General features: G+C 40.0%; 2 protein-coding genes and 1 long non-coding RNA gene across 10 annotated transcripts in view; 1 reads left to right on the top strand and 2 right to left on the bottom strand.

The window, feature by feature from the left end:
- Positions 1-1,469, bottom strand: part of TMEM163 (transmembrane protein 163) — a 91,954-nt gene extending 90,485 nt beyond the window's left edge. For 2 of the 7 annotated variants that reach the window (XM_071810781.1, XM_071810782.1), the window contains exon 1: positions 1,000-1,469. In XM_071810781.1, the coding sequence (XP_071666882.1) occupies positions 1,000-1,153 (154 nt within the window). In that variant the 5' untranslated portion in view covers positions 1,154-1,469. Of the gene's footprint in view, positions 1-201; positions 370-999 lie in introns of those variants that run through there. The other 5 variants (XM_071810783.1, XM_071810785.1, XM_065841427.2 and 2 more) reach the window with 4 other exon arrangements.
- Positions 1,470-4,406: 2,937 nt separating this feature from the next.
- Positions 4,407-22,770, bottom strand: LOC139828405 (uncharacterized). The gene is made up of 2 exons (XR_011739939.1): positions 22,643-22,770; positions 4,407-4,812 (listed from the first exon to the last, which is right to left on the bottom strand). It is a non-coding gene; the product is annotated as an uncharacterized lncRNA (long non-coding RNA).
- ACMSD (aminocarboxymuconate semialdehyde decarboxylase) overlaps positions 6,796-23,139 on the top strand; it is a 36,110-nt gene continuing 19,766 nt past the window's right edge. Inside the window, exon 1 of one of the 2 annotated variants that reach the window (XM_065841425.2) lies at positions 6,796-7,054. Coding sequence is in view for 1 of the 2 variants with exons in the window: in XM_065841422.2 (XP_065697494.1) it covers positions 20,028-20,084 (57 nt within the window). In the remaining variant the exon portion in view is untranslated. Of the gene's footprint in view, positions 7,055-19,922; positions 20,085-23,139 lie in introns of those variants that run through there. The other variant, XM_065841422.2, reaches the window with a different exon arrangement.

Below are 23,139 nucleotides of genomic sequence, written 5' to 3'. Positions count from 1 at the left end.
CGGTGAGTGAGCGCCTCACACACCGGGAACAGATGCCCGAAATTGGTGTGCTTCGCATTAAAGAGTAACGCCGTTTGGAAGCAGGCAGTTTTTCATCCCTAGTCAGATATTTAGGCGAATAATAATTTTTAAAAAACGAGTTGCATGCAAGTGCATTATACAGTATGGAAGGGAAATGACGGGTAAGGAAAGTGCCCTGACCTCACTGTCCAGCCTGGTCCGCACCGAACCACCACAGAACGCCCCGCTGTGCCCCTGCTCGGGCGGCGGCTGCCACAGCCCCGCCGGCAGGTAACCTCAGCGGCCTCCCTTTCTCAGCGGCGAGAAACCCTCCGGCACTGCCTGTTCTCTCCCCGGGCCCCGCCGCCACCTGCGCCCCTCGGCCCGGGCTCTCCCCCTCGCCTGCGCAGCGGGAGCGGCGCCATGTGCCACTCTCACCCGCTTCCCCGCCAGGCAGGCAAGTTTTCGGGCGAGGTGGGAACGACCACGGATAGAGTTTATAAAAATATTTCAAAGCTGTCGCGGGGCGTTCGCATGGGAACTAAACGGGGGAAAAGCTTCGAGGGCGGAGCGGACTGGTGGGGGGGAACGCTGAGCGGGTGCCAGCGGAGGGCAGGCGACCGGGGCGCTGAGGGGGGAACGGGGCCTGCGGGCGAGGCGCGGGGTGAGGGAAGAGCACGGGGGTCCGGAGGAGACCGGAGTGCTGAGAAGCACGGCGGGCGGCTGCGAGCTGAGAGCGGCCTCTGGGAGCAGTTAGGAGGGCAGGAGCCGGTATGGGGCTGCCCAGTGCTGAAGAAGAGGGGGCGGTAAGGGCTGCTGTGGCGGAATGAGGAGGAGGGCATGAGTCCGGGAGAGCGAGGCGTGAGGCCACTGCAGGAACAGCGCAGGGAAAGCTGCCGGGGGTGGGTGTGAGGCGTCTCGGGGCGGCGGGACGCGATGGGGCATGCCACACAGGAGGGCAGCGTGCAGGAGGGCGGTGAGGGACGGGCGGGTGCTCACCTCTGTCCTCCAGCCCTTCGCTGAACTGCCCGCTCTCCCCGATCCGCAGCTGCTCCGGCTGCTGCTCCCGCGGGGGCACCGACGGGCTGGCACCAGGGGGCTGCACGATGGCGGGATCCGGAGTGGTGTCCAGGGGGGCAGCGGGCGGCTCCATGTCTTGCGGGGCGGCGGGAAGCGGCTGGCGACTGTGGCAGCGAAGCGGGGAACGAGCGGAGCATCCAGCCCGGGTGCGAGCCCGGGGAGAGGAGGAGACTCCGGCTCAGAGCATCAGGGAGACGGGGACAAGCAGCAAACAAACTCCTCCGGCTGCTCCCCGACAGCCGCTCCTCGCGGCCGCCTCATCACTAACCTCGCCGGCGGCGGAGGGGAAGCGGGGGGGGGGGGGAGCAGGTGGGAGAACGGTGCCGCCTCCCCGCGCTGCCCTTCCCCTCCCCGCCCCGGGGAGCACCTCCGGCGGCGGGAGCGGCGCCCGGCTCCGCAGCGGGGCGGGGGCGGGAGCCGGGGCCGGGCGGCAGCTCGCCCCCGTGCGGAGCGGCGTGTGGAGGGCAGCTGTGAGGGCAGGAGAGGTGGTGGGAAGGGCTCTGGTGAGTCGTCCTCAGGGGCTTCTCGCCCTCAAGAGCCCGCAGGCACCTGCGAGAGGTGCGGCAGGACCTTGGGCCGAAGAAGCGGGAAACCCGTCAGCCTCCCCTCGCCGTGGTGCGCCTCAGCTTCCTCCTCCCGCTGCCGACTCCCTCAGGGAGAAGAGTTGTCCAGTGAGTGTCCCAACCCGGAGCCCTCGCACAGCAGAACGAGAGGCAAACGCCTCCCGCTGCCTCACCTCACCTCACCTCCCCTCCCCTCACACAGGTAAAGACCCAGGACTCCTCTTTGCTGAGGGGTTTGCTTGTTTTCCATCTGCCATAACCCTTTCTTCAGTATCAGAGCTGAATTGCCACACACACCCCTCAGACTCCCCAGCACTGATATTTTATTACGCTGACAGTTGGTTTTACCAATATTGGCCTAAATGCTGACCTAGAATACACAGTGCAGTCTCATGCTGATTAGAGCTGGAGACCTCTTGACCTTCCAGGCCGGTCTCACTTAGCTCACCTGCTGGTCCTAGGGCTGCAGAATAACAGGGAAAAAACTAAAACCTCAGGAGAACAGAAATGTAATAATAATAATAATTTTGTTGATAGATCTGTGCCAGAGCTGCCTGCTTCTTCTCTGCTTGTTTCTAATGACTAGATAGAGAGGTGCAAATAAACAAAAGCATTTTCTGTGCTAGTGTATCTCCCAGTTGCATGCTCACTAGCATACGTTGAATTTTGAAACTGCTTTGGGTTTTGGCTTGAGTCTAAGAAAACGTCAGAAGACAATCAGATGTTGCAGAGCAGGCGCTCAGCTCATATGTATGGATATAATCCCCACTTATCTGAAGATCAGATTGCCTTTCTCTTTTGAGAAATTAGCAGATTTGGGGAGTATAGAAAGGCCAGCAGGAAATTAATATTTATGCTAGCATAAGGGCATGATTTCATAAGCTGTCAGAATCTTGCTGGTGTCAGCCTTATAAAAGTTTTGCATAGTTTAGTAATACCTCTTTGGGAATGGTTAGTGAAACATTGCTACCAAAATGTCTTAATTTTAATAGATTACTCAATGCTGTATGTATTTTTTCCAAATCTTTTCAGTTGTATTTCAAAGCATTAATTATTTGAAAAAGTAAATATAAGTAAATGTTAAGGTGATGTAAAATATTGTTTAAGAAACTGATTGGCATTCTGGCAACCTTGTAGAAAGGCGATGGCTGTTGTGGTGTTAAGAACTAGTGTTTGCTTTTTGCCTAATCTTATAATTTCTTTGTGTATAGTCTACCATACCTACTATATGAAATTGTTTTGAAGTCTTCGTGCCTCTCATCTGAATTTCATCTTCACCCTTAGCTATCCCACACTGCTTTGTGATCCCAGAGCTTTCGCTCTTCTAGTTGGATCAGCATTAATACAAATATAAACAATGCTAAATGTATTTTCTTTTCCCTTACGCAATGGATACTAAATTACAAAGTGCCTATTTGATGTTAATGTCAAGAGAGGTTCTCATGTGCGTAAGCAAATGCAAGTGAGTTCTTCTGGGGGAAGTGTTGTTCTTTGGGTTTGGGCTGAATAGGAAAGGGCTGGAAACCAGTAACTCTATAAAACAAGTACAGTTATTTTCTTTATGGGTTCTTTATTAAGCTCTGGTGGCCTTGAACCTACAAGATATAAGAGAAGATCTGTATGGGTATGCAGGTGGGAAATGGATGAAGAGTAGAAAAGACTTACTTTTTGCTACTTGCCATAAATAACAAATTGTCATGTCTCTCTACCACTTCAAATGTGTTTGTAAAGTGAGAATCTTTAAATGCGTAGAACCAGCTTTGTAACCTGGTCACAGACAAGGGATTGGGGCCAAATCACTTTTCAGGACCTGCCAGGGATACAGAAACCTTTGGTGAGTGAGTCTGGGGAGACACTCTCTCGTGCAGAGTGCATCCAGTACAAGCCATGAAGAGTCTTTTGAAATTACTGCAATGGATCTAATGGTCTCTAATGCAATTATTGCAGGATCCTTCCTCTTCTAGGGAGAGAAGTTAATATCTGATCCATTCCAGTAGGAACTTTCTTGTTCAGCACATAAATGAAAAAGTGACCAGTGACTCCCTTTGGCCACTAACTCCTTTCTGTAAGTCTCTCTAAGCTATTTTGTTATTCTTATAACTTCCAGAAATCAAACCAAGAGGAAAGTCCCTGGAGATTCCTAACTCCATTTCTTTCAAAGGAGGGGAAAGGAGTAGGTTTCCAAATAATTTGGAGGAAAACTGGAACTAGGAACACCAAACCACAAGTTTTAAACTTTAGTATGTTCCTTTTTCTTTTTTTCAGTTCTTCTCACTTGCAGTTCTTACATAAAACTGTGTCTGGCAGGGACTGCAGCTGTCTCTATCTGTATAAATGTTACAGTGTTCAGGCTATAGCAAAGAGTATAAGGCTTGCAAGAAGTATTATAGTTTCTTTTAAATGCCTCTCTTTAGAGCTTTCAAATATGTCCTCGTGAGAAGGAGTATACTCTGCATTTAGCAAACACAAATTCAAAACATTAAGCAGATCCACAATGAAGAGCCTTTCAAATCAGACCGTTGTTTATATAAACTAGCTACTAAGAAGCAGAAAGACTGCCATATCATAGCAGCTGGAAGCTACTTGGCAGCATTGCCACTTATTTCTCATGATGCCTCTTTCACCCAAAATATGTTCCATTGGGTAAAGATGTAGGGGTAGGGTTCTAAAGACGTGTATCCTGTTTTCAAGCCCTGTTGGACTTCTTGTGTAGGAAGCCTATAGGCAGAGTCATTGAAGAGAAAAAGGCCTGACTGAAATAGCTGTATTCTTATATGATTTTATTTCTTGGTCCCTCAAACCTCCCTTTGTTGGATATGAATAGGGAAAAGCCAAAATCGATTTTAAAAAAAAAAAAACACGTCTCTGGATCAATTGAAATAGACTGATTCCATCCTATATTCTGTGTCTACTGCAGGATGAATGCACATTTGCAGAACTTTGTTCCTGGTGGGAACTGCCTATAATTTCCATAATATTTTTGCTTCCAGAGAAAGGTGATTCCAAACAAGATGGAGGTTTCTTACACCACAGCAACCAGCAACCTTGAAGAGAATTTCTGTTGTTTTTCTTCGTCTGGATTGTCTGTGGTCTGGTTTTGCTGTAGTTATTTGTGGTGGTTTCTTTCTTTCTTCCGTTCCTCCTTCCTTTCTTCCATTTCTCCTTCCATCTATTGAATAAATGAAACATATCAATCAGATTTGAGATTCTTCCTCCAGGCCCACTCTAACTTCTCAGTAAAGTCAGAGAAAGAACTTCAATTATATTTGATGAAAATCAGATTAGGTCCATCATTTTATTCTTTTTCAAGTTAAGACATTTTCCTGAGGGAATAAGCCATCTCTGGGCAGTAGGTAGACCTACTTTCCTAAGTCACAGTCCCTTTGATTCACTTAAACGCTATTCCCATACTACCATCAGCACCCATGGGATGACAAAGAGGAACATGGAGCAAAAAGGCAGAAGGAATGTGGTGCTGTTGCATCGTGTAGAGTGAAAGTAGAACCAGTGGGTGACAATGGCAAAACAGGTCCTGGTCTGTCAGTGAGGGAGTGGTCACTGAATGAGTGCAGAACACTTGTTGTTCCTCCTCAGTCGATGTGGTGTTGAAATAAATCTGTTTTCGTTATAAGCAATTTTGGATGTTTTAGCATTATGTATGTTCATTTGTAATTCTAAAAATGAGAGCTGCATCTATTCGGGACTTTCTGTTTTTACTTTTCTTTTTAGCGCTACTGACTGGAATGTTTTCACCTGAATTAGCAGAACATAGTGGTGCATTCAGAGACTCCTGAGAAGAAAGTTTGCTTGATTTCATTGATGTTAACTAGTCAATGTTACGTATTGACCATCATCCTAAGTGCAGCACTTAAATTAAGAGCAGTCTTGTATATTTGGAAAGAGTTGGTCAGCTGGCCCAATTATTGGTTTTTTAGTATGTTTAAAGGCATGAAAGCAAGATAACTATACTGTCACTGTTCACCATTTTGTTTGCAGGGTTGTATTTCATACACATATTAAACACAAAGCTGCCTTTTTCTGGCAACAAAATACTTTATTTGTCACTGGCATTGTATTACAGTGTCAGGGAGTGCTAGTGTAAGCCAGGGTGGTTTATCAGTTTGGTCTGTTGATGTCTCATGCCTGACATTCAAAAGAAAATGCTTACTTCTTCTTTTCAACAATATACCTTTCATGGAACTACAGTGGGAGGCAATGGCATCCCCATTCAGTTTTATGGGAGACACAATTGAAACAAAACCAAGGACCAATCCAATTCTAAACGAACAGGCAGGTATCAGTCCTGTAAAGGTCATCACTATAGATAATATTAAGTGTTATTCCTCTAGGACCAAAGTCTGAGAATGATTTATGCTGATATTCCTAAAGGCAACACCTTCAAGTGTTTATGCTGTTTAAGTGCTCCGATAGTTTGTACTACAGCTACCATTCTGTGCCTGTTGTGTGGTTGAGATAGTAAGATACTTCTGATCATTCTCTGCCTTTTAGACACGTGTCCTCTGCTGAAATTAATACATTAAATAAATCTCTTTAGTGATTAAAACCTCTAGGTTCTGTATTTCACTGCCTTTTTCGTGAACCTAGTATTTTAATAGTCTCTCGACCATCTTGTGCAATATTCACTATCACAGTTTTCTTTTACAAACAAATACAAATTAGACTACATTTTGTAGGATGGTTTTTAACTTTAGTTTGCTGGCTTACTTGATGGCATGTAGGCAGAGGTGGAGGTGTATTTTGCTGTTGTTTTCTAGATCATTTGTAGTCCCACAGCATATTCAGTGGTCAACAGGATGAGAAACTCTGCAGTAGGTTCTTTTAACTTGGTCTAGATACCTTGCAGCCTGGTATAGTCACACTGTTTTTTTAATTTAAAATAAAACAATAACTATGATGTTAGTGCAACAATTCTACATTCATTTTTAAACTGCAGAGCATGCTTAAATTATCATCCAGTATGTGGGGGTCATTTACTGTTTTCCTCTTGCACTGGTTAAGTAGGGTTTAAATAGAGTTTAACTTGAAATCATCTCTCTTCTTGGCATTTTTAGACTGAATAATGTTGTGTCAAAAATAATCAGAATGTTATTTTGAAAAAAAGAATATTATAATGCAGTATCTTTTCCCTCAGGCTATGAAGGAGTGCCTATAATATGATTCCGAGAGAATGCAGCATGTGGTGACCTTGGTGAGCGATGGCACCTCATAGAAGCACCTACTCTTCCTCTATAAGATGTTGCTCCAGGATCATATTTGCAAAAGATGCCAAAGCTAGCAAGAGCCACAAGCATGAATAAATTCCATCATGGCAACAAAGGAAGAATAAAAACATAGAATACAAAATATGTCATCTTAAAGTGAGCAGAAGATCTTGAAAAAGATTTTTCACAGTAAGCACTTTCCATCTTGAAACTATTTTAAAAGGTGTTTTAAATTTGAGTTAAATTTGCTGTGGAAATACAGGAAACCAAAGGTTTACCCACAAAAACTAAACTTACTGTTTTGTTCAGAGAAACATTATGCAGTCAGGCAAGACTATATGCCTTTATTTCAAACATGTTATTTTCTGCTTCCCATGCTATGTGGAAAGATCTTTCAGCGAGACTCTAACCGTAGCCTAATAGATGACATGAGTGTAAGCAGCTGAGATTAAATTTGTGCATCAAAGAAAAGAAAAAAAGAAAGCTAGGAAATTCCTAGGAAGCAAAAGTCAATATAATTTTGTAGTAAACTTATCCAATGACTTATAATTACTTTATGATAATTCCTATCCAAATGCGTCTTAACTACTAGGCATATCTAACGTATTTGCATAACTTCATGTTTTCTCCCATATCTTTTCAAAAATTATACACAATTTTCCATTAAGTTTATATGATTGACCACAAGATGAAATAAACTACAGAAATCACAAGACATTCTTTTCATTATAGGTGACTTTTCCTGTTGCCAAGCCAATGCTCATTTCTCTGTTTGATTTAGCATGATTAAATACGCTGTGAATGTTCGCAATTATCTATCCTATGGATAAGGTAGTTGGTTAGTAAGCCTACTAAAACATTTATATTAGGTTTAGCAGTGCTACGGGTTTGCACATGGCTATTAGCAATAAAACTCTCCTGTAACCAAAAAGGAAGAGGGAAATGTCAGTCATATAATTTCATCTGATTATAATAAAATTAAATTTCTACCTTCTTCAAATTTTCTCTTAAGCTGTCCATGGTGCCTAAAAGTAATCAAGAGACAGGCAGTCACATCATGATGCAGACAGCTTCCTCTCCACCATCAAGAGTACACATACTTTCAGTATCGTGGTGCAGAGGCGCTTCAACAGCAGCAGAAGTTTCATTTAATTTTAACATTATTTTATTAGAAAATGTGTATTTTAAGAGGTTTTATTTTACTGACAAAGTTTATATACTTGGATTCAGTTTATCACTGGACTATACATACTAGGTGTAGTTGTATTTAGTTTAGGCAAACTGAGGCCAGATCTGTAAAAATAAGTAATATGTTTTATTAAACCAGCTGGTGTAATTAGTTTCCCACTAATATGCTCAGAAAGTGTAGCTAGATGTGCATTCTGCATGACTTCAGGAAAGGGTTTGTGTGTCCAAAAGTACCTGATTTTTTCACCTGTTGGCTTAATTTGAGAAAACTATCTATAGAGTTTGCCTTATTTTTGTACCAAAGTGTCTTCGTTTCATATGTCTGGGTTTTGTCGTATTTAGGATGTCTGTATAATTTGTTGGCAGGAGATGCAACATAAAATGACTTTTCAGGTTGCATCAACTATGAGTTGTATTTAGGTCAGAAAGAAAATAGTGTATTTCTATAAAGTTTGAAAATCTGCAACAGTCGGCTTGTAGAAGAAAAAGAAACGACTTTGGTTTTACACCGCTTCCCTGAATCACCTCAGTTTCACTTCAAATTCTACAAATGTAATCCTTCATTTGAGACTCAACTCATTGCTTACAAAGAAATATTTAATTGTTGTTTTGATAATGCAATGTATCAGCACTATATCTTGCCCTGCTGGCTGGTGAATTGTAAGTTGGATTGACAAGCTGAATTTAGTAGGTGGGACTTCCATGGCAATATGGCAATTCTGGGCAGGAGTGCCCCCATCTGTATTCTGTGCCATCCATGTCAGCAGCCATTCAGGCAAAGGTGAGATAAAGATGCAACGGAGTAAGGTGACGTGTGTTTTAATTAGCTGGACTTCTAACAAGTATTATAGCACATATGTGTGACAAAGATAAAGGCCTCACTGTGTCAGTTACAGCCCCAAAATATTCTTACAGACCCACTGCACGTTTCATGTACAAGAGGAGCACAGTTTATGTTCTCAGAGCAGCCAAAATCACTTTTACATCAGGCAATACTTATCATAGGTTATTCGTGCTTGAGTATAGCTATTATTTAGTTGTAAAATAGATCTGGCCTTTTGCTTCTTGGCTCTTAACTTACACTTCTCCAACTTTGCTATGCATCAGCACTATCTTGGCTCATTTATTGGAACTTTGTGTGAAGACTGAGAATTTGGACACATACAATCAGTTCATGCCCATAAGATGCGGGTTTTTTTCATTATTCTGTCCAAAATCTCTTTTACCTCTTCAATAGAATTGCTTGTTCTTCTTCCCTTTTCAAAACTGAAGAGGAAAAATAAGCAGTATTGTAAGAATGGATGGCCTGAGCCAGTGATCACAGACTGTGTCTTGAGAGGTTGAGATAGGACATAAGGAAAATATTATTCACTGTGATATTAGTGCAGCAGTGGAAGTGGTTGTGAAAGAGGTGATGGACTCTTCCCACTTGGAGGATTTATAAATTCAGCTAGCAAAAAAGCCACAGGTAGCCACAGCTGACCTGGTATAGTGGTGCTTATAGTCCTCCTCGGGGAAGAGAGTTGAACTAAATAATTTCCATAGGGTCCTTGAGGCCCACACTTGTATGATTCAACCAATCTAAACATCAAGGGCTATTTAACTAAGGTTTTACCCACTAAATTATAAAATAAGTAGTATCAAAATAGGTTGACACAAAATGTGCAGCAGTTTAGAGACAGTGTTAATTCAGGACTAAGAGCAGGTTAATTCACCAAAAAAGGGCAAGTGCTATGTTTTTATGAAGGATAAGATTCTGATGACTTACTCCTCGTAGATTGTTTCTTTCCTGTTCATTTTAGAAGGGCTGTTAGTGGAGTATATTACTTATCTGATACAGACAGTCTCCCTAGGCCCCTAATTCTACTCCAGTCTTTTTATGACAACCCTATTTCCTTTACTTTATATAACTTTGATTTTGAGGCTCCTTTTTCACTGTTTCATTTTTTATCTATAAGCATAAAAAGGTGACCTCATAGTTATAAAGATTAAGGTCATTAATTTTGAAGCGCTCTGGAACTGCAGGTTGTTCTGGCTGGTGTATCAGTAAACTTCTTTGAATTGGCTCTTTTATCAACTTGAAGTGTGTGTACTTCTGTTGACCAAAAAATTCGATCTTTAAATAAAATTAAATTACAAAATAAAATCAAAAGCTTTTCAAGGCCTGTTTCACATCCTAAAATCATTATAAATACGAGTTCACTGAGATTGTTTTGGATATCTTAACTTTGAAGATAAAATATCTTTGGAAGCTATTTAAATTTCATGAAGATTTTTTTCATGAATGTTTTAAAAATTAAATTATAGTCCTTTTTCTTTAAATATAATTCAGTATTAAGACTGTCAAGTGGTTGCCACACTAATTAGATACATATTGCATGGGATATCTAGACAGACTTGTTGCATCTATACCTGTTGATTTTTCCACTAGATGGCATTATGCATTAACTACAAGTTAATTTATTAGTTCAACCATAGTTTCACGTGCTAAAGATTTAAAAAATAAGAAGTGATCTATTGTGCTTGCTCTCAAGAGCTCTTGCAAGAGCGAAAGAACTGTGTCTTAAAAATCGCTTGACCTATTTCTACCTAACAGTAACCCAATCGCTTCGTAATGCATCAAATATGGATTTACTCAGAAGCAATAAAGGAAGTCAGCCATGGCAACAGTATCTGATCCTGTGTGCAGTGTGTCTTCTAGAATAAAACTCTTCCAATCTTTTCTGCATTTAATTTTTAAAGAGTGACTTCAGTGCTGCAAATTGCTTCCTTTTTGGCTACATGGCTTCAACTGAAGTGATAGGAAGTGTCCTAAGTAAAGCTGCAATGCTGAAGATTGCTTTAAATAAAGAACCTCAGATGAGCATTTTTTTTTTTTTATTTGGAAGCTAATTCAGGATAGATTATCAGAATAATTTATCACTGCAATTTGAATATAGATATGCTTTTGTTTCCTCCACCCAGATAATGAATAGTGATCCCTAACAAAATTATACAGTGCTCGAGAGTGAGGTTTGTAGAACTTAAGCTCCTGACCAGTGAAGCACCGTCTGATGTGAAGCAAAGGTCTAATACCTTCCCAAGAACTGACTAGTGGGATTTTTGCATTAATCCCAAGATTTGTGGTGACTGGACAAGGTAAGATCAGCAGTTCTGGCAGCGAGAAGGCAATGGCAAGGATTTGGTATGTGAGAACCAAGGGAGCAGCACTAGTGGTCTGGGGGATGGAAAGGGAGGAGATGAAATGGGGACAAGTAACAAAGCCAAAGATGGAGGAAAAGAGGAACCATGGAGGGAGAAGAATGTGGTGACAGGAAGGCCCAAATTTTTCATGCCAGGCTTGCTGTTGTCTTTTATGCGTGCTAGTGTGTGTAGGTACATGGGTATTAATTTTAAATCTGTATTCTGGGGGAAAAGAGGTGATGCTTTGTTTTAAACTTGTCTTCCAGAACTGAGATAGTATTCACAAAAGAGGGTGCATCAAATTGCTGATCAGATACTTATTATTTAGGATACACTTCCCTGCATTCCATATTCTGAACTGGCTTTCTTCTTGATTCTTTATGTAGAAAGTAAGAGGCTCCAGGCTGGAAAGGGATAATCTAATATAATAACATCTAACTTTAAAAAGGGTATAGAATACAAGCTGGATGAACCAGTTCAGTTAGCTTGGGCTGGTAATAGCAAAGCATCCAAGGCCAAGAAAACACGTAAATACTAGCTTAGTATTAAACAGGTCTTTTAAATTCTTGTGGTGGGCAAACACATAATAGAAAAGGAGTTAAACTGGTGCATTGGGGTTTTGTAAAGAGGACTGCCAATGCCACTTGTAAAAACTTATCACAAACATTGCCATAAATTCAGGCTGTTAAACTATTGGCGGTTTCTATTTAAAACTTTATTTTACTTATGCTACCTCATGAGCTTTAATAAACTAGAATTTTAACTGTCCTATGCAGTGCATGGCTGTAGATAATGCAATATGGGATTCTTTTACATACAAGTGTTAATGGTTTGTATTTGTCTATGATAGTCAATATGATTCAACTCTTTTGTAACACTGTTATGAAAGAATACGTCATGATACCTGCCCTCTACCACAATGCTGTTAAGCTTTTTTCGAAGACTTCATCAGCAGAGTGAGTGCCAGGAAATTTTGGCCAAGCATCCATCTTTTTCGCAACACTGATCTCTCCTTTCTTAATCCCCCAGCTCATGTTGCAGAGGCTGGAATCAGCTCACAGGTACGTCACTGTATGATGGAGACTGTAACACTAGTTAATGCTGGTGTTAATTTCTGTCACCTCCTGTCACATTGAGGTATGGGACCATTTACTTATTCCAATCAATTCAGGCTCACACTCTGCTCTTTCAAGATCGTGTGTTTACCTGGGGGCTTTGCTGCACTTTTTTTGCTATGAACAAAGGGAGACACCACTAAGGAGGGGGGATGCATACATTTGGAATTGCAGTAGCATCCTGCAATAGTACCTATACTTCTAGTCAGTGACCAACAGCCAGGCAGTGAAGGAAAGAGGAGTGAATCCTTGGCAACTGGCTCCGTAAAGGATCCTGTTTTATCCCTGGCAGCACAGGTCTCGGTGAACTCATGATTCCACTGGACCTAACTATAGGCATCCAGAAATAGATGTATGAACATTATTATTTCTGGTTCCCAAAGGGCAAAATATACTTGCAGCATATATGGCTTTTATGTTAGGAAAAAAAACAAAACAAAACAAAAACACCATAAAAAACCTCTCACCAAACCAATAAAAGAATTAAATATGAGGTCTCCATGGGAACGTAGCAGAGGGTCCATTTTGCTGTGACAGCCCTCCTTTGTTCTTTCCTGGCCAGGTCCCTGGCAAGAAGGTGAGTGTCTGAAAGAGGCTGTACATACAAAGTATAGTAATACAGGTAAGAATGAACCAAATCCTGAGATTTCGAGTGAAACACAGAGATCCACGTAAAAAAGACTAATTTAAGAAGTCATTTAACTACATTTCAGTTATATTTTTGAAGCACCTACAAAATGCAGGTATGGGCTAGGATATAGTACCACTGAATTAGAGTAACTGGTTTCCTTTTGTCACTTGAGATGAAGAGATTGAACGTAGGTTTTAGTTGGTTAGTAATATTAGAAATTTATTCTTGTTAATTGTATTATTGGTTAATTTTTATAAGCACACATATTTCATTACTAGGATCCAAAATGTGAGAGCTTCACAAATGGTAGCAAATCTTATTACTAGTTATCAGATTTTCATATGAAAAAGGTTAGTGAGATGAGCAAACATGTTAGAAAAGTGGATACTTGGAAGCGCGTATTTTCTTTCTGTTCCTAAAAACGCTCTGTTACTAAAGACAAAGGAATTTTAAAAGACCCATTCACCAACCAATGAATTACCTGAATATGTAAAACATTCTTTACAAATCCGCCATACTTAGCAGCAGCTCAACCCAGCTGTACTTTGACATTGCAGCGTTAGCCACAAAATCAGACAGCCCAAGCTTGCGTCACTTACCACAGGCAAAATCCATTTCAATCAATGTGAAATAAGTGCTCTATGTGTGTATCGTAATCACTGTTTGGTGCTCCACCTAATGCACTACAAATTGCAACCTTTGGTATTCACAGTGAGCTGCACAATTATTTTTAACAAATTTATGGTTTATAATGCCGTTCTCTGAGGCACTATACTGACATGGGCAATCAGACATAATCCAAAACCGGCATTCTAAACTGCCTTTGTATTCGACTACTGAAATCTGGGCAAAGTTTACCTGTAATTCCTCATTTAAACTGGTCTTTCCAGTGGCTCAAAACTGTTTTTTGAACTATCACTTGATAGCTCTTTTCTGAAACAACTGGATTTCCTGGTGACTCCAGTGGGTTTTCTGTTGGGTTCAAAATGAATGATTATAACAGTACCTCTAAAACACCTTCACTATTTTTACATCATAAAAAAGTTAACCTGAAATATTAGGTTGTGAAAGAACCGGAATGAGTGAAAGCTTCAATATTTCGATCTTTCTTAATTCCTGTGATAATCTGAACTGTATTCTCACTCTGGTCCCTTAATTTTAATATCTTGTGGATTTCAAAAGAAGCAATTCTGAAACAAAGATCCTGTATTGGAATTAATGTAAGTGGAAAAATAAATCCTGAAACTTAAAGACAGGAAAATGTTTGTATCTCAGCAAGTGAAAGCAGGCTCCAGAAATCCTCTGTGGAGGCATTCCTCTGCCAAGCTCCCTCCTCCAGATGAACAAATAAATGCAGCTGCACCACTAAACCCTAAACATTTACATCGTAACATCTGCATAGTTGGAAAGGTCTTTGCTTTGGCACTCACTGCTGTAATCTACAGATACCAATATTCCTGCCTGTCAGAAACTCAGTAAATGCATCATCAGTCTAAAGCCGCGACTGACCACAAGCACAACACTTACCGGGAGCCAGGGCTTCAGCTCGGAAGAAAATCTCTTTGGTGACAGGGATTCACAGCGACTCAGAAATGGTGGAACATCAAACTCCATGCTCAAGCAGACCCCGAGGACCCAGGAGGAAACCTGTGCCATTAGCCCAGTCCTAGGAGCGCAGCTACTGCTTCTGCAGGGTTCTAGAGGCAGGTGTAGGAATTCATTGAAGCAGCTGAAGAAATTCAGATACTAGCTTTTTCTGTTGGTTCATTGGCTTCCTTTCTGAAGCAGTAAAAGCTCTGAGAAGACCAATTTTATTCTCAAAATTCAGATACCCCCAAGCAAAGGCACAGAGAGGCCTCTGCAAGGAGAGAAAGGTGGGGATTTGAGTATCTAACAGGAAAAAAAGTTGTTAAAGACAACATTTGGCAACAGTTACTGTTTATTTATTTTAGACACCAACCTTCTATATAATTGCAACAACCTCAGATTTCACCATGAGGTATTAGCTTGAAAAATTATGACTTTTTAATAGTGGTATCTGTAAGCTTCATTCCATCTGTTCTTTCTGGTCCGTGTTTATGCTACTGGTATCTGCCTGGTTGCTCCCACTGCAGAAGAGTCACGCTTGGCCTGATATGTGCTTAAATAACATCTTTTTTATTTGTTCCTGTCTACACAGGAAAAAAATCTGGTTTACTTGTACTCGCATTTTGGAAAATATTTAATTTTTGATAGAACATTTATATGCAAGATAAATGCATAGTAGTTGTAAAATGCAGAATTGCAGCTGTAGTGTATTAAGAAAATAATTATACTATCTTAAATATAACCATATATTTTGATTTAGAATACTAGTTGAGTTCGTAACATTTTCTAGAAACCTGAAAATAAATGGCGATTTATTATGGCTTAACTTACACAGCAGAGAACATGGTGATGGTCAGGAATTTGGCATGGGACACATTGTTTGCTTTCACCACTGTGTGATTCATCAGAACTCTTGCTAGGCTAGCAGTCACAAAGCAGTGCAGCATGCTGCCAAAGGCGTCAGCAAACTTGGCCACCTTTACACTATAAATGTTAAGTGACACAACTGTGGTGGCTGTGGCAGGTCAGAGACAACCTAGTCAGCGTCATCCTGAGCTTGTGCAACCATGAAGCTTTACTATGCAAATTTAATAGCTTAGATTTTAGGAGCATCAGAGATGCATCAGTACAGCATCACATCTGAGCTGAAAAGCCCAGCTTCTCTGCAAGGCTAAACTGACTCAGATACAGACCAGCATCAGCTCTGATGTTTGTCTAAACAGGGGGGCTCTTTCAGTTGTTCATTTCTACAAAAGCTTTTGAATAACAAAATGAAAAATCTAATCTACATGTGTTTGGTGTTTCATGATGAATACACCTGTGCTGCTGCCATCTTGAGCTGATTTAGTTGGCTGTAGATTGAAGATGTGTGTACCTTTTCTCTATTGCATCCTGTAAATGTGTCTATATGAAATGCGGACATTGCAGACCAGCTCTCTGTGCAAGCTGCCAGGAGTTTAGACAGTCACACTGAAGCATTTGGTACATGGCATTTACAAAGCAGTAATCATAATGCCATCCGCTTTCGGGGATACATCTTTGCTAAGGACTTTACTGGTGTTCCTGTAGCTGGGCATGTCCTCCTGCTGTAGCTATGTGACATATACTGATGTCTTCCTATCAAAAATAGAATCCACTCTAAAGCACTTGAGATCTACGTGCAGAAAGTGCTACATGGGAACTACATGATGTTATTCCTCATTAGAAGGGGAAATATAACCATTGTTATTATTCCCCGTGAAAAGGAAACTGTATGACTACCAGTAAAGTCTGTGTTCTCTGGAGTCCCAGAAGAGGATTAAATTCTGTGATTAGGCAAATTTAATAGGAGAAGTTTAATTATTTGATACCACACAAAAAATAGAATTACTGACTTTTGCATCCTTTCCAAATGTGACATTTCCAAGCAGGTCTGTCATGGCAGTCTCAAAGGACCGGTGCAGTCCCCAGCACAGCCAAAGGACAACCTGTTGCTAAGCAACCAATATAAGTGCACTGCTGAACATTCGTTTCATTTGGAAAGGGACGTGTTCTTTAAGTCCTTCATCTTAGCTACTGAGCACACAGAGTTTTCCACTTGTTTTTCCATAGCTGTGCACACGTGTAAAACGGCCAATTCGCACAAAGAAATGTGCAATTTATAGAGCAGGTGCCAGAGAAGAACATGCAAAACTGAAGGTCTGAAAAACTGGCACAAGTATTTTAACTCTTTCTCGCGCCAACATCCTGAATTTACCTCTTTGTTTCCGTGTTCATCCTACTTGAAAACGGGCTGTCTTGGTAGCATGTACGTGGCAGGGCTGTCTGCAGAGTTTATTGATGTTTGTTGATGCATGCTCTTTTGAAAAAAGACGTGTCATGGTTTTCCCACTGATATGAGGAGATATTTTCTCCCTGATAAAGGCCAGACCCCAACTTTCCAGTCTGAAGACTCCAAATCTCAGATTCTGTAATTGTTTCAGAAAAGCAGCTAAATAGCTTTGGATAAGAGCATTTAGTGCTTTATATCTGACACCACTTTCAGTTTAGCGCTTGTCCCTATAGTGAAATAAAACCCTAGAGTTCTGCTAGACTTGTGTCCGAGTATCTGAAAACAGCCCTGGCCTGAAAAGTCTCTAGCTAAATTGTCCTGAAGGAGTTGTTCATCATATTTCCCAGTCTAAATCCCCACAAACAGAAATCAGATAATGCACAAAAAATATATTGGAAGTTGGTCAAAATCAAGAATGCGATTTGGTTTCTAATGGCCATAATAAATGCATGTTTTATTGCATGTGATCTTAAAGACACATATGCCATGCATAAGCATTCTGAGACAGCTGGGGCGTTTTAATGTATGTCACATCTTAATGTATGGAGGGGGCTACTTTTGGCTGGGAAGAAGTTTGTCTGAATCTTAGTTCACCCTGGCAGATGCAGCAAGTACATTCATTGACTGATCTCTCTTACTTTTTTTCTAACCAGCTTTGTGCTCTCATCCAAATGCTCTAGAATGTAAATTATTTGTGGGTAGCCCAAGAATGGCTACAGTTCAGGTCTTATATGGGCCCACAAATGGTAAAATGTAACTTTCTGTTGGCCCAGACATTATGCATGTGAAAGTTTCCATCTGATCATCATCTCCTGCCTGACATCACGGTGAATTTAAGCTCAACTGCAGGTTTTCCTGGCTACTGTTGTCAATTCCTGCACCGCTGTATCACGTTCCAGAAACTCACAGCCAGGTGAAGACAGGTAGCAAGGGCCATGCTAAAAGCCATCGTGTTGCGCTAGGCCACAAACCCAGCATAGAGACTGAGAGGCATACGTCACTGACTGATACCAGCTAGATTGTCCAAAACATCAGTGAAGGTGTCCTGTTTTTCGAACCCATGCACTCAAAGTAGGCAGAGTGCCTGGACAGCTGAAGATGCTTTTTTTTTGTAGCCACTGATGGTCTTTCTGGTGCTGATCCAATGGATCATATCAGATATAGACAGATTCTTATTGTCCCTTTGATCAAGTGAAATGGATACAAATTTTGCCTTTGAGTGGCATGATTTCCAACTGATGTATTTTGTTAAATGAAATACAGTGTGGGAGTACTGCACTGTTTGCAAGCTAGTATGTGTCTTGGGAGCAGCAAGTAACAACCACATCTTTTTTTAGAGTTGAGAACAGTAAAGCGCAGTGTGGAAGAAATGCTGCTGATCTCTGTATGGCAGCCTGCAGCTATGGTGACTTAGAAGATATTTGGTGTCTTAGAGTATTCAGATAGATACACAAATCTCTTCCTCCCTCTCTCCTTCACTAGTTCCTCTACTTTCTATGCTTATGCAGGGAATTGTCTTCCAGACATCTCTTTATTGAAAGACTCATCTTAACTCTCTGCCTCGTGTCTATGGATTCAGAGGGTGCATGTCACAGAGTTCCCGCAGCTGAATCGATAATTCTTTACTATCTCTGCTGCCATATATGCAGGAACATTGCTTGCCAACAGGCTAACACTGGAGTGCTAGATCATGTAACATAGCTGTCTCATTTGGAAGCAAGAGAACAAATATTCTGCTTAATCTGGTGGCCCAATCATGAAGAGATTGGATTTGATTTTGAGATGGAAATAATTGCTATTTTCAGTCCCATGGTTTTGACCTGTTAAAGTGAATTATTTGCTGTCCTGCTTTATTTAGGGAATACTCTCCCAAAGCTGCTGTTTCCTATTTCTTGTCAACATTTGGTCTTCAGTGATCTCAGGCTGCAGAGAAGCAGACCATCAAGCAAACAAGCAGCCCTGTCGCAAGGAGCTAACTTAAAGAATAGCTCTAAAAAGTTTAGCTGACCAAATCAAAAGCAGACTTGCTTAAAGAGTGAACAGAGAAATCCAAGAGTCCATTTTTTTTTTCAAGTCCAAACAAAATAACAAAGTCTGAAAAAGGATGAAACAAAATGGGCCGTTTGTTTTTCAAGTTGCTTGACTCAAGTTGCAAGAGTTGCAACAGCATTTAGTTTTGCAAAAATCAGCATTTTTCACCAGAAACAGATTAATCAAGAAATGGTTAACCAGCTTCGCTAGAAGACACCACATGAGTAGCATGCATTGAAATAAAACTACAGAGGAAATAAATTACAGAGAAAAATAGAGCACAAAGAAAAGGCAAAAGTACCTTGAGGAAAGAAGTGTAATACCAAAATGAGTAACGGGCAAAACAGAAGATGTAGTTTCAGAGAAAATCTGAGCTAGCTCCAGTTAAGCTTTACTGAGGATGCAGAAACTGTTTGCCATATTAGCTAGTGAACTCTGCTAGCATTAATTACCAAGGTAATCGGAGCCATTCTCCTGCCAGATCTTGAGCCAGCCTGAGAGGCTGTAAGCACCAGTATGCACTGAATCAATAATGAGGAGGGGGAATAAAGCGCAGACCATAGATTTGGCTACAATTCAATATTTCTGTGATTTTTTTAGTTGTTTTTTTTTCACATAACTTTAAAGAAAATGCAAGGGAAATAAAAGACAGTAAATGAGGAGGTATGACTGTCTACCAAGGGTGTATTATATGCTCTCTACCGTTTATTTCAGAAAGAAAAAGGAGGAACTTCAAGTCAGCAAGTTTAGTATATTTATTCGAATTCAATTTTATTGAATGGTTTTCAACCGTAAACAAGTTTACATTTTAGATTCTGTGTGAAATAAATCCCTTCAGAGTGCCAATATAAATATACATTTTCCCTTTGCCCTTGGCCAGCTGTAGTTTATGCATTAACAGGGACTTTCTGCCCGAAGTCTTTGTTTCCGAGAGCCACTCCTCTGGGATTTCAGCTCCCTGGTTGGCCACTGTCCCCAGCCCTCCTCATAAAACAGCAGGTGGATGTAAACAGCGGGCAAATTTAATAACCTGCTGAACCAGGGGCAGGAGAGATAGTAGCAATTACACAGAAAGCATTTTCACAGAAGCAGTATTTCTCCTTTGGTACTTCAGAAATGAAAATTGATATTCATAGCCACATTCTACCTAAGGAATGGCCTGACCTAAAAAAGGTAATAAGAGTTTAGATATTCAGTGCCTTATGTTCTCAGCAACCATTTCTACCAATGTAATTTCTGAAAGAGCAAAGAATGAAGGGTTCTGTTATAAATATCTCTAGGTTATTGTCTAATTTGATTTTTTTTTCAGATATAAGATATTTGTATTGCATTGCTTTACAAAGCAAGAGTCCCAGTGAAAAAGAGATGGAAAACTGAGCTCTGTTCCCCACTCTTCATTTAGTTGGGAGCAATTCTTATATTTTTGCTTGGGTTTTTTTGTGAGACTTAAAATTGTCAAATGATGAGGTATGAATTCCACTTTTTTCATAAAACCAGAGCTGTCAGTTTCCCAAATGGTATTCACTTTTGTTTTGAATAAGAGAAATAAGCAAATATTAGACCAGATCAATATTACCTAAGACAAAGTCATTTACATCTTATACATACAAGTATGAAAGTCATTAACTTTGATAGGAATGGGGTCACTCTAAGTACAGTTACTTGATTATTATGATCATTTTACTAGTATCTGTTATTTTTTCAGTTATGGGGATGAAGTAGCGTGTTGTATTAAGAATACAAAATCTCAGTTGTCAGAACACTGATGTTGTAAGTCAACTTGTCTTTGTGTGGTATTAGTATTATTATTATTAGACAAATTTGTTCTTGTCAGTAATAATTTTCATGATCCAGTGAAAAGTACTTGAGAATGGAAGGTGTAATTTATGTTTTCATGTAATAATTCGAATCCTTTTCTTATGTCAGATTATCAAAATCCATGTAGTCATCACATGCTGAATTGGGCTTTAGAGTTATTGCCAAAATAATTAATATCACAATTCAATATAGAGCTATCTAATCACTTTTTGACTCATAAGGGATCACATCTCCATTGCTACAAAGGATACTGAAAAAAAATCACATGAAACTATATTTATATCTAGTTTAAATACACACATATATAAAACTTGCGATTAAAGAGAGTTCAGATTTCCAGGATATCTGTTTTTTATAACTCTTTATGTTTCCATTAGTCATAAAAATGAAAGTAAAAAACAGGCGACCTGCATTGTTGCTTCTTATTGTAATTCTGTGCTGGTTGTAGTTTGAATGAACATTCCCTGTGTCTGACAGTAATATGGAACCACTTGATTTCATTGTGCCTGTCTTTGACAGCAAAAGAATACCATGATTTATTTCAGCCATGCTCTTAGGCATCTGACACATTGACTGAAACTCTGTTTTGCACTGTACATTTCTTTCCCTTAATTATTTTGAGGTTGATGGTGGCAAATTCTCAGGTAAGTGTTTCATGTGTATTAGCTCTGTGTTTCTGTGATTTTAAATGTGACAGTCCAGTATTAGTTCAATATTAACCAGAGAGCAACTGGAAAATGTAAACAGCATATTAGACAAAAGTCAGGAGAAAACATGGCATTAAGAACAAACATAGGATTATTTCTTCATTAATAGTGAAAAATAACATCATTATGCATAAAACCTCCTAGAAATGAACGTTTGTTTCCTCATTTACCTAGGAAGGTCTTTTTAAACATCTATTTGAACTTCGTGTTTGTAAAAATAAGAGCTCCTCAATGAAAAGCACAAATACACTGGATACTGTGGGGGAGATGACAGATATTTTTTAGAACAATTATGTCTGTTTTAAGTGAATAGGAGTTTAAATATCCAGACTACAAAACCAGGTTACTCTTGCTTTTTTCAGATTTTGTTTCCTTGTTTGTGCAATATCCCTATAAAAGCATGTGCGAAATTCCTTCATTCTGATTTTACATGATTTAATTGGTTTGTCTGTATATTCTTTAAAAGGGCAATAAATGCACTGAGATAAAAGCACACCAAGAGTCCCTTGTTCACTGACATGCATCAAGACTGAGTTCACTACTATAGGCCAGTGTTACATCTATTTAAACACTGATAGAGACGCAAATACTACATTTTTAAAAGTTAATTTCCACCTGCTCCTGCTAGTTTTTGTTTCCTTTGTTCTAAAGACTGAGCGATTCTATGGTTTATTAATGGGCACAGAAGAGAAAACAACTCTCAGAATTCCCTGGAGTCCTCTGAAAATTCAAGCCATTAACATAGTTTTCTGCATCATGTGCATGGAAAAACGAGGCAATCCCAATATGCACACATAGTGCCAAACTTTTCTTTCTTTTTTCCAACATTATAAATACTGAAATGTGAACCTAGAAAATTCTATTGTCAAGATGCTTATGTAAGAGCTTAAGAACCCATAATAGGTATAAAAATTCATAGAAGTAAATGAAGATCTGTCAATACATCCAACTAGTAACTGAGGGAAAGAAAGAATAAAATAAGTAAGTACAAAACCAGACCGCTGAGTTTCTCTATGGCCTAAATGCTCCTTGAGCACCTTTAAGGCACTCGTTTTCTGCACAGCTTACAATTGCAATTAGCACGGAGCCAGTGGAACCTTAAAGTTCTCATTAGGTGTGACTCAAAATTTTTGCTAAATTTAAATATTTATATATACATAAACTAATACATGTATAAATGTAAATAAAATACACAGAGCCACATACCTAAATATAGCTGAATAAACCATACACAGCCTCAGTCATTAACATCCCTGATTGGCTGAAGTCAGGAGGCTTGGGTCTGCACACCCGCATTACAGAAGCTCCCAGGCATTAGGTAATGTTTTGTTATTATGGGAAATTCAGGGCTGTATTCAAATTGTTTACACTTCAGTGAAAGAAATGCCTGCTCTTGCGAAATTCCCTTTGAAATGTTTCTTTACAGAAAAATGGGAATTCTGAGCATTGTTTTCAGTCTATTATGATATTTCAATATTTCATTTATTTTTAATCTGATAGTTGATTAAAGTAAAAGGAAATCAGCATCTTATGTAGGTTTTTGGGGTTTTGCATAAACAATTTTGAATCTCTCTGGAAGAATCAGTGAGCGTCTAAGCTTCTCCTTTTTTTAGCCTCTCTTGGCTGTTTAAATATTAATAGACTGACCTTCAGTCCTGCTGCTGAATCATGGAACCTGAAAAGCGGAATCAATACATCTTCGC

The sequence above is a fragment of the Patagioenas fasciata genome, chromosome 7, assembly GCF_037038585.1.
Source record: "Patagioenas fasciata isolate bPatFas1 chromosome 7, bPatFas1.hap1, whole genome shotgun sequence".
Classification (NCBI taxonomy): domain Eukaryota; kingdom Metazoa; phylum Chordata; class Aves; order Columbiformes; family Columbidae; genus Patagioenas; species Patagioenas fasciata.
The sequence above is the reverse complement of the archived record's forward strand: the minus strand, read 5'-3'. Positions and strand labels throughout refer to the sequence as shown.